General features: G+C 40.6%; 1 protein-coding gene and 1 non-coding gene across 4 annotated transcripts in view; one reads left to right on the top strand and one right to left on the bottom strand.

Annotated features, from left to right (window-relative positions):
- Positions 1-21,262, top strand: part of HHAT (hedgehog acyltransferase) — a 309,905-nt gene that overhangs the window by 36,216 nt on the left and 252,427 nt on the right. For all 3 annotated transcript variants that reach the window (XM_046684437.1, XM_046684436.1, XM_046684435.1), the window contains exon 4: positions 19,062-19,175. In XM_046684437.1, coding sequence (XP_046540393.1) covers positions 19,062-19,175 — 114 coding nt within the window. The remainder of the gene's footprint in view (positions 1-19,061; positions 19,176-21,262) is intronic.
- Positions 560-676, bottom strand: LOC124251600 (U5 spliceosomal RNA). Its single transcript, XR_006891793.1, has one exon. It is a non-coding gene; the product is annotated as a U5 spliceosomal RNA (small nuclear RNA).

Below are 21,262 nucleotides of genomic sequence, written 5' to 3'. Positions count from 1 at the left end.
CACACATGTAGACATTTATTAGGCAAGTGGTAGAACCCAGTTCATACCAACGTGTCCTGTGGGCCTGATGAAGTCCTTTCAGGAGGATCTTTGTCCTTTAGGGGCTTGTCCCACTGCCTTGGAGGGAAGGTTTCTTCCTGGGTTTAGGTATTATGCAGATGGGGATTCTGAGCTCTGTGTGTGGCATCAGGCACCAGAAATTCTCCAAGCCTGTGGCTGAATATGGGACCTTTGGGATGAGCCTCAAGGCTGTCACCAAGGACATGTGTTTTTAACATTCTTGGGCTCCTTACCCATGATCAGACAGGGAGTGTCTGTTCATTGTTTCAGCTGTTTCTAATGCAAATCATGCTAATTAGCAAGCTCCACATTTTACCGAAGTTCACGTGACATTCATGGTAGTCTGCAGTTAGAAAACACTGGAAAGAAAAATCTCTAACCCTAACCGGTCACTTATAACAAACCCAGCTACCTAGACTACATTGAATGATAAAACACTGGAAACTACACTAGAATGTCTTGTTTTAGAAAACAATGTCTTTCGTTTTACAGCAAGATCAGCCCTGCCAAAGCAAGGCTTCAAAAAATTGGTTAAAAAACTCAGAATTGTTCCTCTCCACGGAAATCTTTAGTAAAAGGCGAAAGATTTATACGATCTGAAGAGAAACTAGAGTATGCTTGTGAATTACCAAACTCACTCCTCTAGTAACTGCAGCTCCTAGTTCAGCGATGGTGACTCTTTATCCCCAGGAGCTAGTTCCTGCCTAAAGTTTGTACAAAGGATTTTTAAGTCAGCATCTCATAGTTAGAAAAACCGAGTTGAAAGAAATATCCTTTTAAACTTGAAAGAATTGTATGCTGTGCAGGGTACTATGGGTATGCAAATGAGAACTCTGAGTCATCAGCTTTGAGATTCTGCAAATACCTTAGTATACTGTATTCACAGCGTGCCTCTCGTGCCACCATTAGGGGGCGAAGCAGAAGTCCGTCTGGCTGGACTCTAAACCCAGTCCTGGTTCAACCATACAAACTCCAGTTTTATCCATTTTGTGTACTGGGACTTCGAGTACCGTTCCATTCCTTTTCTTTTGTCTAAGCATCAACACAATTAAGACACAGAACCACGAAGAACTCCCTCTTGCTGCCTCTTTCTAGTCACATGCATCCTGCTCTCCCCGTCCTTAACCCATGGAAGCCATTGTTTTCCATCTTGTAATTTTGTCATTTTGAAAATGTTATATAAATGGAATCATATAGTCAATAGCCTTTTGAGTCTGGCTTTTTTTTTTTTTTTTTTTTTTTTGCCCCTCAGCATAATGTCCTTGAGATCCACCCAAGTTGCATGTGTCAGTAGTTCATTCGTTCCCACTGCAGGGTACTGGTCCATGATGTGGATGGACCGCAGTCTGTTTAACCATTCAACCACTGGAGGACATTTCGGTTGTTTCTAGTTTTTGGCTGTTGTGAATAAATCTGATGTGAATATTCGTGTACAGGTTTTCATGTGGACATAAATTTTAATTTCTCAGGAATAAATACCTAGGAGTTTGATTGCTGGATTGTATGATGAACATATGTTTAGTTTTATAAGAAACTGCCTAAGCTGGTTTCCAGAATGGCTCTACCATTTTATATCGCCACCAGCAAGGTATGAGATACTCAGTTTCTCTGCATACTTGCCAGCATCTCATATTATTAACATTTTAAATTTTAGCTGTTCTGATACGTGTGCAGTGATATCTCATCATGGTTTTAATTTGCATCTTCCTAATGCTTAATGATGTTGAATGATGATCTTTTCATGTGCTTATCTGTCATCTGTATATTCTCTTTGGTGAAATTTCATTCATGTCTTTTGCCCCTTTTCTACTTGCATTGTTTGTTTTACTTTTACTATTGGGGTTAGAGAGTTCTTTGTGTAGTCTGGATACTAGTCCTTTGTCAGGTAGGTGGTTTAAAATATTTTTTCTTAGTGGCTTGACTTTTCATCCTCTTAGTAGAGTCTTTCACAGAAGTCCAGTTGACTGATTTATTTTAGCTCTTACAGATTGTGCTTTTGGTGGCATGTCTAAGAACTCTCGGCCTAGTTGTATGGCCCAAAGATTTTCTCCTATTTTTTTCCCAAAAGTTTCATAGTTTTCCATTTTACATTTAAATCCATGATCCATTTTGAGTTAATTTTTGTGTTAGTTTAGCTAAAGTATTTTTTTTGCTTGTAGATATCCAGCTGCTATAGTACCATTTGTCGAAAAGACCATTCTTCCTCCATTGGGTTGTTTTTGCACCTTTGTCAAAAATCAATTGGCTGGACATGGGTGGCTGTATTTCTGGTCCATTGATCTGTGTGTCTGTCTTTCTACAAATACCGCATTCTCTTGATTACTGGTAAGTCTTAAAATCAGGTAATGTAATCTCTTTAACTCTATTCTTTTTCAAAATTGGTTTAGTTCATTTAGTTCCTTTCCCTTTCCATATAAGTTTTAGAATAAGCTTTTCTATAACTACAAAATGTTTTGCTGGGATTTTGACAGGAATTCTGTTAAACTTGTAGATCAATTTGGGGAAAATTGATGTCTTCACAATGTTGAATCTTCCAATCCGTGAACACAGTATGTCTTTCTATTTACATCTTTTTTGATTTCTTTCATTAGTGTTTTGAAGTCTTTAACATACAAACTTATACATGTTTTGTTCGATTTATGCCTATGTATTTTATTTTTTGAGTGATTATCAATGATCTTACATTTTTAATTTCAGATTTCACCTGTTCATTGCTAGACTTATAAAATAAGTTGGGGCATGTTTTTCCCTCTCTCTTTTCTCAAAGAGAACATCTTTCGATGTGTGGTAGAATACTCTGGAGAAATCACTTGGGACTGGAGATTTCTTCGTTCAAGAATTTTGAACTATGAATTCAATTTGTTCCATGGTTAAAATTTTATATTTTGTATTGGATGAGTTTTGGTAGTTTGTGCTTTTTGAGGAATTAGTCCATTTTATCTAAGTTGTCAGATTTATGTATATAGAGTTATTCATAGTATCCCTTATTATCCTCATGTCTATGGAGTTTGTGATGATATCCCCTATTTCTTTCCTGATATTGGTAATTTAGGTTGTCTTCCTCTTTTATTCTTTGTCCATTTGCTAGATATTTGTGAACTTCATTGATTTTTACAGACGACCAGCTTTTTTTTTCCATTGGTTTTCTCTGTTTTTTGGTTTTCTATTTCATTGATTTCTGCTCTTTATTTCCTTCTTCCTGCTTCCTCGGGGTTTACTTTGCTCCTTATTTTCTAGTTTCTTGAGGTGATAGCTTAGAGTTTTGAGATTTTTACCCTTTCTAATATTTAGTGTTATAAATTAACAACAAATACATTTTTCTCCAGCACTGCTTTTGCTGCATCCTACACATTTTGTAAGATTGTATTTTCATTTTTATTCAGTTCTATTTAATTTTTATTTCCTTTAAGACTTCCTCTTTGACTCATGGATTATTTAGAAGTATGTTGCTTAATTTGTAAGTGTTTGAAGATTTTCCTGTTATCTTTCTGATACTGATTTCTAGTTTAAGTGCATTGTGGTCAGAGGATACACTGTTTCTGATGAAATTTTTTAAAATTTGTTGAGATTTATAGCCCAGGAGATAGTCTATCTTAGTGATTGTTCCATGGGCACGTGAAAAGAGTGTGTATTCTGCTGTTGTTCGATGGATTGGTCTGTAAATATTGATAAGATCCTGTTGGTTGTTGGTGGTAGGTTTTTCTGTATCCTTAATGATTTTCTCTCTAGTAGTTTTATCAATTGTTGAGAATGAAGTGTTCAAGTCTCCAACTATAATTGTGGATTTGTCTGTTGCTCCTTTCAGGTCTATCAGTATTTGCTTCATGTATTTTATGGCTCTGTTGTTTGGCGCATAGACATTTAGGATTGCTATGTCTTCCTGGCAGATTGACCCTTTTATCATTATTTAATGATCCTTTTTGATCCTGGTGATTTTCTTTCACTGAAGTCTAGTTTATCTAATATTAATATAGCCACTGCTGCTTTCTTTTGATTGACATTTGTATAGCATAACCTTTTCCATCCTTTTACTTTCAACCTACCTATATTGTTATATTTGAAGTGAATTTCTTGTAGACAGCATAGCGTCGGATCATTTATTATCAATAAATCTGGCAGAATAAATTTTTAAGAAACAGATTTATTCTCTGTTTTTGATTGGTATATTATATTTGATTGGGGTTCATTCAGCTTCTTCAATCTGTAGGTTTCTGCTTTTTGCCAAATTCCTGAGTTTTTTAGCCATTACTTCTTTAAATATTTTTTCAGCCCCACATTTTTTCTCCTTTCCTTCTAAGATTCCAATGACATGAACGTTAGATCTTTGTCATTGTACCACAGATCCTTGAGGCTCTGTGTGTTTATTTTTCAGCCTTTTTTTCCCCCTCTGTTATTCAGATTGTTTAATTTTTACTGACCTATCTTTAGGTTCAATGATTCATTTCAGTGTCATCTACCTCTGCTATTAAGCTCATCCAGTGAGTTATTTTGTTTTACTTATTTTATTTTGTTCATTGTCATTCCCCAAGTCCTGAGGTCCTTAGCCAGTCTGTCATTTTTCCATCTTTCAGAGTCTCTTATGTTTGTTTTATCGTACATCCAGGGAATTATAATTTAGCTGTCCTTAGTTGGCAGGGTTAGGGAGAAATGTGTTTATTGCATCTTGCCTGGAACTAGAAGTCTCTGTGTTGAAATATTTTAAAGTAAGTTTCAGACATCATAAAAAAGATTTCATTTTATTAATGAATAAATAAGTTTCTGCAGAGAGATGGCTGAGGCAATGCACTGTGGGGGAATGGATGGTAGAGACATGCCCTGAGGATGTGGTGAGCCTTGGTTTTTGTTCTTATTTGCCTTTGTCCTTAGCCTTGGAGGCACCTCAGCTACTTTGGTGGCTGACCATCCTAAGGGGAGCTCTGAGAGAGAAGTATATAGAAAACCTCACTTCTTTTCTTGTGTTTTTCTCCTTTTTTCTCATACTACTACCACACTTACAACACTTCTGACACCAGTTGCGTGAGGGGTTTTCCCCACACCAAGCAATTCTATGACACCAGCTGGTGTCCTACAGTTTAACTCAATTCTGATACGTCTACATGGAGATAGTCTCAGACCCCACAGGTTAAGAGCCCAGTCCCACAAGACTGCTTCCCCTGCTCCCCTTTCAGTTGCCAATTACAAGTCCAGGTTGTTATCTGTGCTTCTGACTGATTGACTATAAATCGGAGCTTCCCATGACCCCTCCCTCAGGTTTGATTGATTGAGCTAGAGTCGCTCATAGAATTTAGGAAAACAGTTTACTTTCTGTTTACTGGTTTATTACAAAAGGATGTGACAAAGAATACAGCTGTCGTTTGGATGGAAGAGATGCATACAGCAAGGTATGTGGGAAGGGGCACCGAGTTTCCGTGCTCTCTCTGGGAGTGCCACTCTCCCAGCACCTCCACGTGTTCACTGACCTGGAAGCTCTCTGAACCCTGTACTTTTGAGATTTCTGTGGAGGCTTCAGCACATAGGCATGATCAATTATTAACTTCATTTTCAGCTTCTCTTTCCTCCTTGGAGAATAGGGGGTGGGCTGAAAAATCCCAAGCTGCTAATCATGGTTTGGTTTTTCTGGTGTCCAGCCCCCATCCAGGAGCCCACCCAGAGTCACCTCATTAGAACAAAAGATACTCCTATCACCCAGGAAATTCTAAGGGATTTAGGAGCTCTGAATCAGAAACTGCAGTCAAAGACCAAATATTAGAACAGAAGATGCTCCTAGTGCTCTTATCACTTAGAAAATTACAAGGCTTTTAGGAGCTCTGTGTGAGGCACAAGGTACAGAGACCAATTTATATATTTTCTGTTATTTCACAGGAAGGTCTTTCTTTGAGAGCTTGGTCACCTAGGTAATGGGCAAAGGGGACGGATTGAAAAATGTGTGGGAGAATCCTTCCATACCCTGATTACCTATGTTTCCTGGTCTTTTACACAATGTGTAAAATTCAAGGAGAAAAATGGCATCTGGAATTATGAAGGATTCTCCTCCTCTCCCCCTGGATGGGTGGAAAAAATGTTAATTTTTCCTTTTTCTCTCTTTTATCACTCTTAGAAGAATTCATTGGCCTTCTGCCATGGTGACCTTCAACATTTTGGAATTCCATCTGGAGTTCTAGTTTGCTAGCGTTTGCCCATTGCATAGATGTTATGTTATGTATTAACTAGTTTTCTTGAATGCATGAAGACTTCCTAAGCAGAAAGCAAATTCTCTGAGTGTGAGGACCATGACCCCCACAGGGCGGGGGACCATTTTTTTTCTCCATGTTACTGTGACTGATTTTGTCTTTTGGTATCCTGGAGAAGTGACACTAATGAGATGCATGATTTAATTAGCATAGTTTGTAGCTGGGGAATCTTAAGAGCTTGTGTAATTTGCTGTCTAGCCATCCCATCCTATTACATTTTCTTTTTGTCATGATCCTTAACTTATTTATCAGCCTTATTAATTATTTACAGCTCACTTCTCCATATACCTTGTAGAAAATATGGTTAGTGTTTTTTCAGTTTGAGAGATGTGGGGAAGATTAGATAGTTTTTGTGCCTTTGACTTCATACTAGAATTTAATATTTCTTTTTAGAAATTTGATTGTTGGCATCAGGAAGAAAGGAAGAAATATGGAAGAGATGAAGCAGCAAGATAGAATCTATACATGTTTAACCAAGTATCTGCCGAAGTCTTGAATAATCTGGAGTGACTTCTAGGAAGTAGATAGGTAGAGGTGTAGCTAGAGGATGTTACTGAGTTTAGGTTGGCAGTTGGGTTGATGAGATCCAGAGAATTTACACACATTAATTGGGTCCCCTCTCCCCCTTTTTTTTTGCTAGAAAGATTCAGGCTGAGCTAACATCCGTTGCTAATCTTGCTCTTTTGTTTTTTTCTCCCCAAAGTCCAAATATATAGTTGTATATTCTAGTTGTAAGTCCTTCTAGTTCTTATATGTGAGCTGCCGCCACAGCATGGCTACTGACAGGTGAGTGGTGTGGTTTCAAGCCTGGGAACCCAACCCGGGCTGCCAAAGCAGAGCGTGCCAAACTTTAACCACTAGGCCATCAGGGCTGGCTCCAATTGGGTCCTCTTGATTAATTAAGTTGTCTTGAGAGCTTTTCTCTTTTCTTCTTCTGCAAGGTACTTCCCTGCCCCCATTATACCCTGGACCAATCTGCAGACTTAGATCATGAGAGTCAATTGAGAGACTGGGCACAATGCATTCGAACAGTGCATTTTGTCCTAGTCCTGTTGATGACAACCCCACCCTTGTGAGCATCTTCTTCACCTGTGTAGGATAGTAAAGACATTTAAGCAGAGACTTTGTTATTTACAGAAAAACAAGTTTTGTTAGTGAAAACATTTTATCTTTGAGGAAATAGTGGTTGGGGAAAGAATGTTGTCTCTGGAAATTGTGAGCAGTGAAATAATGTGTTTCAAATTATTTTGGAAATAGCAAAGCTCCTGTTGAAAGATAAAGAAAATTCTCCCAATAATTGCTAATGAATCATTAGTGTGAGTTCATCCAGAGAGCAGTTCTACTTCTGTGCAGAATTCCTACAAATTAATCCTCTTTTTTTCTTTCTCCTTTGGAGATTTATAGGCCATTAAGGTGAGCTTGCTGCATTTGAATGTGCGGGGGAACATTTCTGGATTCAAATATCTTATAAAAGTTTCCTCTGTTCACAGATAACTTTTGCTCAGTGTGGTTAGGAATTAGGTATGGTCTCAAAGTAAATAATATGCACATAAAGCTATTTAAGAACTAGATACACAAAAATAGCTAGTATTTCGATTGTATTTCTTTTTTGCAAAATGCTGGCTATGAGGATAAGGAAAACACCAAATATATTCAGTTCTCCATTGTTTTCTCTATCTGAGGAGAAAAGAGTCATGGTAATGAAAAATATAGACTGGTGGGTTAGGTAGATCATTTTCTATTTGGTTTTGAAATATGTAAATACATACTCTTGTGAATGTAAAACACTCACTATCTTCATTATCCAGTTCTAGAACACTCCTTGGGCTGACCTAAAGTTTTTATCCATTTTATTTTCCTCCACTGAGTAGACTTATTTCAGAGTAGCGTCCTTCAAAGTGAATTATTTTCATAATGCTTCTATAATAAAGCTAGAGCTGGATTGCAATCAGAAGAAACGTTCCTTCCAAAGTATGTTGATCAAGGTTCCATTGCAGACAACAGAATCCACTCCAGTGAGTTTAAGCAGAAAGGAAGTTATTGCAGGAATTTCAGATTAGTTGAAAGGACTGTAGAGATGGGCACTAAGTAAGCTTCCAGGAGCAATTCCCAGAGCGACTCTGCAAAACTGTGGCTGCTGCATAGCTCCTGGCTTGAGAGCATAGTGCTGCGGTGCACCAGTCAAAACTGCCACACCAGGAAGCTGCAACACCTTGGGACCGAGTGGACTCGGGAGTGTCCACCTTGGTTACTGAAGAAAAACAAGCGCTTCTGCCACCGTTCTTTCCGAAGAGTCTCACAGCCCCTACATCTTTATGTTCTTTCACCTTCAAAGTCTTCGTGTGTGTATTTGTTCATCAGAAGCTAGGTCGTATATACGGGCATGCAAGCTGCAGGGAATTCTGGGAAATGTAGTTTTTTGCCTTCTGACCTCTAATGTATAGAGGTCATGCTAGAGGGGAGCTGCAGGAGTGTTGATTGAGCCAAATGGCAGTATCTGCCATACGGAGCAGATGTTTTATTTTGAGGAGAAAGTTAAGATGGTCACTTTATCATGGCATTTTAGATGTTGCAGCTTTTCTGATTGCTGATGTTCCCATTTTGTTAACCATGGATTCCCTCCTTTTCAGTCCAGTTTCTAGAACCTTCCTTCTTTCCTTTCTTTTGACTGGGTTTGGGGGATCTTGAGCAGATCAACTCTCTCAGATTTTACCTATGAGAATCTCTATCTGTTTCAGGATGTGCAACTTGAAGACTCTTGGATTTATGTTTCTGGGGCTATCAGAGTGAAATAGAATGTGTTGTTTTTTTCTGTTTGTTTATATATTTATTTAACAAATACATACATAGAACTTAATAAGTATCAGGCACTATTCCAAGTGTTTTCCATATTTTGATTTATTTAAATCTTGTAATTAAATCATGAAATAGGTCCTCTATTATAATAGTCCTCTATTTTGTCCATCTCTGTTATTAGAGTGAGTAATTGATCTACCGGACAATAGGGCTGGAGTAGGTGGAGCAGATCATCCACCAGAAATATTCTATGAGTTTATGCTCCCTAACTGTGATTATAAAGGCATTCCAGGACAGGTGCCAGGTTCTCCACTTTTTCTTCTTTTTTTGTTGGTGAGGAACATTGTCTCTGAGCTAACATCTGTGCCAGTGTTCCTCTGCTTTGTATGTGGGATGCCACCAGAGCATGTCTTGATGAGCAGTGTGTAGGTCCACATCCAGGACCCAAACCCATGAACCCCGGGCTGCTGAACTGGAGCAGGTGAACTTAACCACTATGCCACTGGGCCAGCCCCTCTCCACTTTTTGTATCTCTTATTCGTCTGTCCCAGTAGACTGTGCTTACACCAGGTTCCTAAAATAATTTGACCCATCGTATAATCATTCAATTTATTCAACAAGCTTTTATTGAGCATCCAGTATCTGCTGGTTTTTTGGGGGGCACAGTGCTGAATATATATGTAGTCTCTGTCAGGAAGGAGTTCGCGGTTTAGCGGAGAGGCAGCTCGGTAACCTACAATTAAAGCACAATGTGGTAAGTTGCCATGATAAAGTTAAGCATAGGGCATTGTGGGAGCACAGACTAGGGACAGAGTCCAGACTGTAAACAGATGGATTAGGAAGGCTTCCGGGGAGAGGGTTTGCCTGAGCTGAGACCTGAGAGGTAGGTCGTCATTATCGTGATGTGTGAAGGATAGGTTTCTCCAAGAAGTGGGAACAAAGGGTGGAAGTTCCAGCTGTGTGGACACGGCATGTTTGGGTGAATGTCAGAGAGGTCAGTATGGCTGTATTAGACCTGGGGAAAAAGGTTAGGCAGGATGATGAAGGGGTGGGCAGGGCCAGTGTGAGAGCTGCATGAGTCTTGCTGAGAATGTTTCTCTGGAATGCTAAGGAGAAAACGTGAAGAATATTAAGTGGAGGAGTGACATGATCAGGTGTGGTCTTGAAAATATTTCTTTGGTGTTGTGAAGAGGGTACAGAGTGGAGGGAGCAAGCCTAAATGTGCAGGGAATAGTCCCCAGGATGATGTAAGTCCAGCAGAGCACAGGGAGGAAAAAGATGTGCAGTAACCCCAACTTTTTCCTGGATGACAAGGGCTAATTGATATGCTGCTGCTGAGACCCTTCCATGGTCTTCAGAGAATCTGCTTCCTGGGTGTCGATGCAGACTTCAGAGCTAGTAGCAAATTACCTAAAAGTGCCATCCAGGTGTGTAATAAACCAGGGCTGCTGACCTGCTCTTGCTAGGAGATGAGTGGTGGGGCTAGGAGACATGGTGATCCCTTAAAACAGGGGTCGGCAAACTGTGGCCTGTGGACCAAGTCTGGCCCTCCACCTGTTTTTGTAAGCAGAGTTTTGTTGGAACACAGCTACACCTGTTCGTTTATGTGTTGTCTGCGACTTATTTCAGACTACACCATGAGAGCTGAGTAGTTGCCACAGAGACTGTATGGCTCCCAAAGCTGAAAGTATTTACCATTTGGCCCTTTTGTAAAAGTTTGCTAACCATTGTTTAAGGGGGAGTATTTTGACAGCAATAAGCAGGATGGGTTTGGAGGGATGAGTTCAATTTTAGATGCATTAACTTTTCTAACATTAGACTTTGGGCTTCATTTGTCAATCCCTTTAGTTTTCATGATCATATTTAATTCTGATTATATAAAGGAGGACTTCCCAGCCCAAGGTCACATAACAGTAGGTCACAGAACTGAACTAAGCGTGGGTCTCCTGAGTGTGAGCACCTTCTGGTTTCTGCCACACACAGCACACCACTGGCTCCGTCAGCCTCATAGGAACAAGGTCACTTTCCCTGCATTGTGATGGGTGAAGATAGTGTCGACTGGAAACAGGCAAGACTTCCTCTGATGCCATCCATCTTAATCACTTTCCTCTGTTCTTGGTGTCCTTTTCTCGGATGGATTTTAAAGCCCCCTATCTCTGTGTTAGTGACGTTAAGTCTGTTCATTAACTCTGTGGGAATCTCCACCCATCCTCCCTTCAAGGCCCCAGAGAAGTGTAGAAATGAGTGTCAGAGTTTGGTCTATTGAGTCAGCGGAAGTAGTTGAACATTCTAGTTAGGCTGCAGCTCTTCCTGAACCCTGAGAAATTTGACTTTGCAATTCTAAGGTCCTGAACCCTCCTTCTGGTGGGTACTGAGCCAAGATCAGCTGCACCAAGGAGATCTCTATCAAGTTCCTTCCGTTCCAGATCATGTTTATGGATGGTAATAGATTTGCTGGTCAGAGCAGATTTCATCACTAAGTAAATAACCATTTTGGCCTCTGTGTCAATCTTAACAGAAAGATGAATTCAGACAAACCGAAAGAATTAAAAAAAATTCAGATGCAGAATCCTGCAGACTGACAGGATTAACTTTTCAGGGAGTACTTTATACAATAAGATATTCTCCAAAGCCATTTTTTACCCTCTTATTTCCAGCCGTTGCTGACATTTGCCTCCAGGATGAAATGGAATGTTACAACAGCAGATTTCCTAAAGCATCTGCCCAAGGAGGCAGGAGGGGTCAGAGCTGGGAGAGTTCTCTGTGATGCCAGTAGCCCCCTGTTGATGAAGGGTTAGTTGAGGAAGACCTCGTTTTGCCTCAGAAACTCAAGTTTGGAATGTAAAATGGTGCAGCCACTGTGGAAAACAGTTTGGTGGTTGCTCAAAAGGTTAAACTTAGAACTACCGTATGACTCAGCAATTCCACTCCTAGGTATACACCCAAAAGAATTGAAAATGGGTATTCAAACAAATGTTTCTAGATGTCCGTGACATTATTCACAATAGCCAAAAGGTGGGAGCTTCTCAAATGTCTATTAATTGATGGATAAACAAAATGTGGTATATTCCCACAATGAAATATTATTCATCCAAGAGAATGGCATATTCATGCATGTTACAATGTGGACAAACCTCAAAAACATGCTAGTGAAAAAAGCCAAGTCACATATTGTATGATTCCATTTATCTGAAATAGAAAGAATAGGTCAAGCCATAGAGACAGAAAGCAGATTGGTGGTTTCCAGAGGCTGGGGGAGGAGGGAGTGATTGATTAATGGGTACAGGGTTTCCTTTTGGGATGATGAAAATAGTTTGGAACTAGATGTTGTGGTTGCACAACCTTGTGAGTATACTAAATACCGGTGAATTGACTTTAATATGGTTAATTCTATGTCATGTGAATTTTACCGCAAAACAACAAAAAACTCAAGCTTTTTCAGAATCCCTAAGATGCGAAATTTTAGTTCTGTTAAATGCTGGCAAATAGCCTGAAATTTGCATTAAAGATTTAGCTTCTGGTAAGAGCAGTGATTTACTGCTAGGCCGTGGGAGACTCTAGGATGAAGAACCAGTGGGCTCGGTGTAACCCAGTAGCTGCAGGATGAATTTCTTGGCTTCACCTAAGGTGTCTTGGTGGGGACCTTAGGGTTTTACTTGGCACTCAGTACTTTAACGACATCTCAGTTCACAAGTTTGTCTTGTTAGCCATGGGTTTGTGTTATCTTCAGCTGGAAAATGGTTTTAAGCCTGTGACTTAATTTAGCATTGTCTGAGGAATGCAAGAAACAGCACAGGAGGAGAGTCTTGGCCATCCCCCTGGGATAAGAGTGCAGTACCCCAGCTAGGGGGCCATGCGTGAGAGTGCAGTAATCTAGTGAGGTTTAGGCGTGATGAAAATTCAAGGCCAGAACAAGGAAAGATTTACTCAGTGGTGAGCTGACAACATGAGATCCTCATTTGCTAGGAATATCTTTTTAACTTTCTCTGCTTGAACTACTAGATGATTTTGGAAAAGATTTGAGCCTCCAGATATCAGTGCACAGGGCAAAAAAAGGTCATTTGGCAACATTAGGAAATAAGTTAAAATTCAAAACATTAAAAATTAAACATTTAGTACACCCATGTTCATAGCAGCATTATTCATAACAGCTAAGAGGTAGAAGCAACCCAAGTGTCCATCAACAGATGAATGGATAAGCAAAAGGTGGTATATCCATATAAGGGAATATTATTCAGCCATAAAAAGGAAGGAAATTCTGACACGTGCTACAACATGCATGAACCTTGAAGACATTATGCTAAGTGAAATAAGCCAGTTACAAAAGGACAAATACTGTATGATTCCACTTACCTGAGGTGCCTAGAATAGTCAAATCTATAGAGAAAGAAAGTAGAACGTGGTTGCCAGGGGCTGAGATGATGGGGGGGATGGGGGAGTTATTGTTTAATGAGCACAGTTTCAGTTTTACAAGATGAAAAGAGTTCTTAAGGCGGATGGTGGTGATGGTTGCATAACAATGTGAATGTACTTAATGCCACTGAGCTGTACACTTAAAAATGGTTAAGATGGTTCTTAACCGTTAGATTTTATGTTCTATATATTTTATCACATGAAAGACAGCCTTTGCAGCCTGAGGACCTGGGCTTCACAGTCAGGTTTTGTCATGTACTGGCTGTGGGACCTTGAGAAAGATGGTTAACTTCTCTAAGGGTCGTTTTCTTATGCCATGGGCAGAATCATACCACATAGTGAATCCTCACACTGCAGTGGTTTCTTCCCATTCTGGGCAAGAGGGCAGGTTGGATGAGTGGGGAACTTTCTGGAACAGAGCAGGCTGATGGCGTGGGTATGGGATGTGGAGGCCTGGATTGGTCACGTGGCGGTATGAGCAGAGAGATCGCACCCCCTCTTCTGACTGGTGGGCACACAGTAAGGACTCAGTCTGTGGGCTGATGACCAGCACTCAGTATTTCTTTCCTTTAGCCTGGAAAATAACTGTGTTCCACTGAAAATCTCAGACCTTGAAAGCACTGAAAGAAATCTTAGCCATTTGGCTAGTTCAGCCCTTCATTGTACACACAGGAAGGCTCAGGTCCAGAGAGTTGAGGGACTTGTTCAAGTTTTTCCGGGGGAAGAAATGTGATGAGACCTTAGGCTGCCTGATTTCACTCCCCCACCACTTTGAAAGCTTCCTGAATGTTGGGCATTTGTGATACAAATTTGTGGTTAAGTCAAGGTTCTTGCTCTCAGGAACTTACCATTTTTTCCCCCATAGAGAGAAAATGCATGAATTAGCTATAATGAAAGTGCTGTAATAAATATGCTGTAGTAAAATGTGCTATAATGAAAGCGTAGAATTGAAGGGTGAATGGCAGAGAAGGGGGTGCAGTGAGGTCCACCTGGGGGGCAGAGAAGGCTTCACACCTGAACTGATATCTTTGTGGTTGTGAGGGCATTAAAGAGGCATCTCTGGGTTGGAGACAATTCGGTCAGATAGTTGGGGGGTGGTGTGTGTCTGGGTGTCACAGAGGAGTCCATGTAGAGAGGTCAGCAGTAGAAACATCTTGGAAAAGGGTTTCCTCCTTGGTATCCAACAGCCCTGGGTTTGAAACCCAGCTCTGCCCCCTACTAGTTTTGGGCAAAAAATTTGCTTACTCTTGACTTCCATGAACTCATCTGTAACATGGAGTGTAAACAAGTGAACAAACAAAAGCTACTTTAAAGGTAGTTGTGAGGCTATTAGAGAACTCATACCCAGAATGTCAATCGGCAATGTAGATGAGAAGGAAAGGTCTCAGTTACACAAATATATGTGGTGCGCTTACTCCATTGTTATCTCTCCTGCTTTGCAGTTGGTTTTCAGAGTGTCTTGATTGTGGGGTGTCCGTGTCGGTGCTGTGAGCTCTGCACAGGATGGGTGAGGAGTTCTAGATTTTCCCACAATGCCTAGTGTAGAACTCCGCAGTTAAGAACACCAGGCCCAGACCCGTTCTTTTGTTAAAAGTAGGAAAAACAGTGTTTCACCAGGAAGGTGAAGTCAGTACCTAACAGACCCAGAACTATTGCATCCTCCAGAGTTCTCAGGATTGCCAGGCTACAGATTGAAAGCCTCAGAATGAATAACTGTGCCTGTTAACTTATTCAGCCCAGCAGATTCTTTTTTTTTGAAGAAGAACATTAGTCCTGAGCTAATATCTGTGCCCATCTTCCTCTACTTTATATGTGGGACACCTGCCACAGCATGGCTTGACAAGTGGTGCCATGTCCACACCCAGGACCCGAACCGGTGAACCCCGGGCCACCGAAGCGGAACGTGTGAACTTAACCGCTGCGCCACTGGGCCGGCCCCAAGCCCAGTAGGTTCTTAACTCTGGGTGCTCACAGCTTTCCATGGTGAACAGGATGGTTGTTGCTCTGTTTGTGAATATCAGGTGGTCAGCTTTAGCGTGTCCTTGCCTGGGAATGGTCTGGAGTGTGGTGAGCTGTTAAGGGTTCTCTGGGCTTGTGAACATTCCGCTGTAGGGAGGTGTAATTAGTGATGTAGATCTTTGCTACTTGAAATATGGTCCCCAGGCCAGCAGCATCACATCACATGACCTTGCCTGGGAGCTTGTTAGAAATGCAGAATCCCAGGCTCCACTCCAGACTTCCTGGAGCAGAATCTGCATTTTAGCAAGATCTGTAGGTGCTTTGTGCGCACACTGAAGTTTGAGAAGCACTGATGTCCCAGCGTGAGTGTGGCTTACTTTCCTTGGAGCTCAGTTTCCCTTTTCTCCATGGAGGAGCCTTCCTGTTTCTGTCTGGTTAGAATTTACCCCCAGTTTATGTCTGACTCCCTTACAGAACTGAAGAAGAGGTCTCTAATTGACTAAGAACTGTAGGGTCAAGAAAGGAAATGTGGGGGCTGGCCTCGTGCCTGAGTGGTTGGGTTCATGTGCTGTGCTTCCGTGGCCTGGCGTTTCACTGGTTCAGATCCTGGGTGCGGACATGGCACTGCTCATCAAGCCACGCTGAGGCAGCGTCCCACATGCCACAACTAGAAGGACCCACAACTAGAATATACAACTATGTACTGGGGGGAGTTTGGGCAAAAGAAGGAAAAATAAAAAAATAAAAGAAAATCTTAAAAAAGAAAAGAAAGGATGGGGCCGGCCCTGTGGCTGAGTGGTCAAGTTCGCACACTCGGCTTTCGCAGCCCAGGGTTTTGCCGGTTCGAATCTTGGGCGCAGACATGGCACTACTCATCAGGCCACGCTGAGGTGGCATCCCACATGCCACAGCTAGAAGCACCTACAACTAAAATATACAATTATGTACCAGGGGGCTTTGGGGAGAAAAAGGAAAAATGAAATCTTTTTAAAAAAAGAAAGGAAATGGGGAAGGAACAGAATATGAAAAAGTTGTTCTTAATTTGAGACTTTAACATTTGCCTTGAAGTGCGTGATGGAGTTCGGACTCTAGAAAGCTTTTGCTTATGGAAGCAGGAGAGCCAACATTTTTCTTACCCAAATCATTAGCCACTAGTTCTTGGCCATCTTGTTCTATTCATTGGTTCAACTTTTCTGTCCAGTCATTTTCTTTAGGTAAATATTTTAAATGGAGAATGATAGACATGAGAGAAATGTTTTTCTTTCCTTTAAATGGATATTTTCTGCAAGAATTAGTGATGAAAGACTGTAATTTTTGTGGGTGGGAGTTTACTAGCACAGTTTTCAGTAGTCTTGGGCCTTCTGGTAAAACATAAAGATTTTTTTTGGTTTCTTATGTTTTATGAAATAGTATGTCATTTTTTCCCCCTAACAAATTAAAACTGGAAAAGTTTTGAAGCATAAGTAAGGCTGGGGTCATGAATTCTAAATGTAATTCTTAGTGTTCAAAAATATTATTAAAAAAACTAAAGTGTTGGAACATTTTTGAGGAGGGCATTAAAACAAATTCAATCTTGGCTTTTAGTGTCTTTTTTTACCTGTATCCCTATTACAATAGTGGCATTTTTCTAGCATGGCCTCATCACATGACCTTTGAACTTGTTTACCTTTATTCAGTTAACTGACTCTCCATTAATTTGGAATTTTTGAGATGAGGAAATGAACTCTGGATCAGAGATCAAGAGCCAGACTAAAGGTTTGAGTTCTCTGCTCAGCTCCTGCCTGGCTGTGTGGTGTGGGCATGTCCTGGGCCCTGACATAGTCTTCTCTAGATGGAAGGAAGTGGACCAGATCCATGATTTTCGTGGGGATCGGGGCTCTATGAGAAGATTGCTTGTGTATCAGGATCTTGGGTGTGGGGAGTATGTGTTATTTGAGAATGCAGAGTACTGTATTGCTTTATTTGGAAAATGGAAAAGAAATCTTTTTTTAAAAATTTTTTTTAAAGAAGTGGCACCGTGTCAAGCATCATACTATCTTGGCTGGTTAACACAGGATGGGAAGCACATGGGGCTAGCTGTTAGTTGCAGATAATTTTTAGTGAGGTTGCGTGCCAAGCACTGTTTAAAACTTTTGGTATACTGATGCGCTCATTTAAACCTCACAGTTCCTAGAAAATGGGTACTGTCATCATTTGAACAGACAGAGCAGAAAAGTGAAGTATCTCACTCAAGGTCATCACAGCCAGTATGTGGGTAGATCTAGGATCCAAATCCAGCTGAGCCTGCAAGCTTGGCTGCTAGGTTTGCTACCTCTGCATTCATGGTCTGATATTTATCAAGATCAATTTTATCTATATTTTACTTTCTGAAAAAAGGATGTTTTATAATATATGTAAGTGGTATGAAATTGCCCCTCAATCCTCAGGTGCAAAAAAAACCAGCCACATATTTTCCTCTAAATCCAATTAAATTTGGCTGAGAGTTTCACTTACAGAGACTGGTGAGTTATTCAGTAGCAATAGTCACTGGAGGATTCCTTCACTACCCATGCAATTTGGCTAGAAAATTCTTTTTTTTTTTTCCCTCCCCAAAGCTCCAGTACATAGTTGTATATCCCAGTTGTAAGTCATTCTAGTTCTTCTATGTGGGATGCCGCCACAGCATGGCTTGATGAGCAGTGTATAGGTCCATGCCCAGGATCTGGGCCGCCGAAGTGGAATGTGTGAACTTAACCACTTGGCTATGGGGGCTGGTCCCTGCTAGAAAATTTTGAGGGCCTCAAATCCTCACTCTATCGTAGTGGTGCGGAGATGCTCATTGGCCGAGCCTGCACTGCCCATGTGAGAGTGGCAATCACTGTTGCTATTCCCTCCATGCTCAATGTGGCCACCATGATCTCACCAGGGCTCCTGAGGCCAAGACTTTTAGATGTTAGCCCCCAGGCATCCACGTGTCCAATCTTGCCAGTGGTTTTCATCTGCCCTTGCCAGGGAGCCACATACCTACAGAGCCTGGTACAGACACAGGCACAAGATGCCCATGGACACAGAATTCCTGAGGGAAAGGGGAGTATACCTTACATTCTTCCATTATAATCTTACAGGGAATTAGTTAATTTCTCTATCAAATTATCCTCCTGCCTGTAAATGACAGCACGATTTAACATGACTGACCTTAAGCAATTTTATTAGCATCCAATTTACATTTCTCTTGTTAGTGAAAGCATCTAGGTGACTAAACGCATATAACCCCAATTCTTTATCTATTTGACGCTGGGTCAATGAATGGAATTGTTTAAGCCTCTGTTTCCTCTTTTATTAAATGGGGATAATAGTAGTTTCTATTCCACAGAGGGTCCTGGGGGATCAGCTTTAACAAAGACACTTATTTGGAGAGTGGCAATGAGACCAGCCAAGCTGGAGAGGAGTTCAAGTGGTGGGAGTTGTGGTGGGGTAAAGGCTGGAAGTGTTGTTTAAATGCCATTTTATAGAGTTTGGACTCACAATCGCCTTCTTCCGAGTTGTTTTATTAACTGGAGTTTGTGTTCTGTCTCGGGCATGTACTAGAATCTCTCTGATAAACTCCTTTTCTGGCCTATTTAGGACCCGACTGACTTCGAGTGGAGCTTCTGGATGGAGTGGGGGAAGCAGCGGCTGGTATGGCTTCTCCTCGGCCATGTGGCTGTGTCTCAGATGGCCCACCTGCTTGCAAGGAAGGTACGATTATGTGCATCATTTCCTTCTAAGCCTCTTTCTCCTTTGCTTTCTGTGAAGTATGAGTGCTGAGCTAGGAATCAGGAGACGTGGATATAAGCCTTGGAAGTCTGGAAAAGATGAGAAATAAATTGTTAATGACCAATAAGACATTTAAAATAAAGGTTTCATGCGTTTCTTATCCTGCACTTACTTCCTCCAAGTTATTTTTCAAACCGATGAATTTGGAAGGTTTTAGAGTAAAAATAACTTCAGGTGATGTTCTTTAAGATCATTCCTAATCAAATAATCTTATAAATAAACCCACTTGTTGAGAATCTATGCAATTTCACTTCAAGTTCAGAAGAAAGTAAAGTGAATGATTTCATTACGAAGTGGGAATAATTTTAATGTCAAGTAATTTATGCTATAGTAGCTGTTGTACGTCAGAATTCCAGTTGTATTTCACTCTTGCCTTGGCCTGGAATAGAGAACAGGCGAGTCTTCAAAGTGGATGTTTGAAAAGTGCTTTTGCATGAAGCAGAATTGAGAACCTCTTCATGTGTTTAGCTACCAAGCCAGGAGGATCTTTCTGTAGTGTCGGGGCCAGGATTTGTCCAGCGGCCTCTGATACATGCTTCTTGCCTTTGTAGATTCCTAATCTGAAAAAAATGTGCTTGGAAATCTACCCAGTAAAAACAAAGCACAACCAAAAACTGACTTGGAAGTCCACCCAGAAAAAACGTTTAATTCTTAGAGGTGAAGAAACTGAAGGGACAGGAGCAGCAGGAGCCTGTGGGCGAGAGGAACAGAATGTGACGCTGAGAGAACAGGGCGCCATGTGGTTAGAGATGTGGACTGCACTGGGGCTGTTTTTCAGCTGTTTCCTGAAAATCAGTACTTTCTGGGCTTGCTTCTCATCCTGGAATAGGGGAAATCCCAACAACACACTCACTTTCTTTGTGTTAAATATGATATTGATTACTTTTTTGTTCTCAAGTGGTTTCCATCTTCTAAAGTGGTAAAAACTAAAATGTTAGATGCTGTCAGATCTGAATATATTTAAAAATTTCATATAACTTTTTTTCAGTTTTATTGAGATGTAATTGACATATGGCACTGCATAAGTTTAAGGTGTACAGCATAATGAGTTGACTATTATATATTGTGTAATGATTACCACAGTAAGTTTAGGTAACATCCGTCATCTCATATAGATGCAAGAAAAAAAAGAGAAAAAAAGAAAAGGTTCGTTTTCCTTGTGATTAGAACTTTTAGGATCTACTTTCTTAGCAGTTTTCAAACACACCATACAGCAGTGTTAACTATAGTCATCATGTTGTACAATGCATCCCCAGTACTTATTTATCTTATATGTGGGAGTTTGTACCTTTTGACTATCTTCATCCAATTTCATCTAACTTTCTGAGCAGACCTAATAATAAATAATATGTTTTTTGTATTCCTAAATTAGTAATGAATGTATCTACCTCAGCTTTCATTCATGGGTTTCTTTTCTTCCGCTTTGGTATTTTTTAAGACTTTGAAATTTCTAGAAATTTAACATTTTAATTTCCAACACAAAGTTTTTCCGCCCATAGGTAAATGACGTACTACCCTTAGGTGTCAGTTTTCCCATCTGTAACATGAATAACTTAATACTTGTCTTTTTTACCCCTGTGAGGGGAAGAGGAAATACTTTGAGGAGGATCTGTGAACTGCCTCCGGTCTCATGCTACTGCTGTGCCTGGGGGCCCATTGCAGCGTAGCAGGAGAGCGCTAGGTGTTGTACTACTCATGGTCGGTCCTAGGCTTTCTCACTTTCTAAACCTTAGGAAAGCTTTCCCCACTGAATCTTAATCCATCATTTTCCGTAAAGTAGGGGTGATGAACCAGTGTTATTCTTTTTTTCCTCCCTTAAAAAATGGTGAGCTTCATTTGTTAGAAATTTCGTTAAAAAGTAAGGGTAAAAGGTGGAAAAGGCAGGACAAAAAGAAATGGCAGAAATAAGTGCAAATGTGTCAGTAATCACCATCGATGTAAATGGACCCAGTTTCTACCCATGCTCCTGGAAAAAGATTGTTGGACTAGATAAAAGAAAAATAAACAGA

The sequence above is a fragment of the Equus quagga genome, chromosome 13 (genome assembly GCF_021613505.1).
Source record: "Equus quagga isolate Etosha38 chromosome 13, UCLA_HA_Equagga_1.0, whole genome shotgun sequence".
Lineage (NCBI taxonomy): Eukaryota > Metazoa > Chordata > Mammalia > Perissodactyla > Equidae > Equus > Equus quagga.
This window is presented reverse-complemented; position numbering and strand designations above follow the sequence as displayed.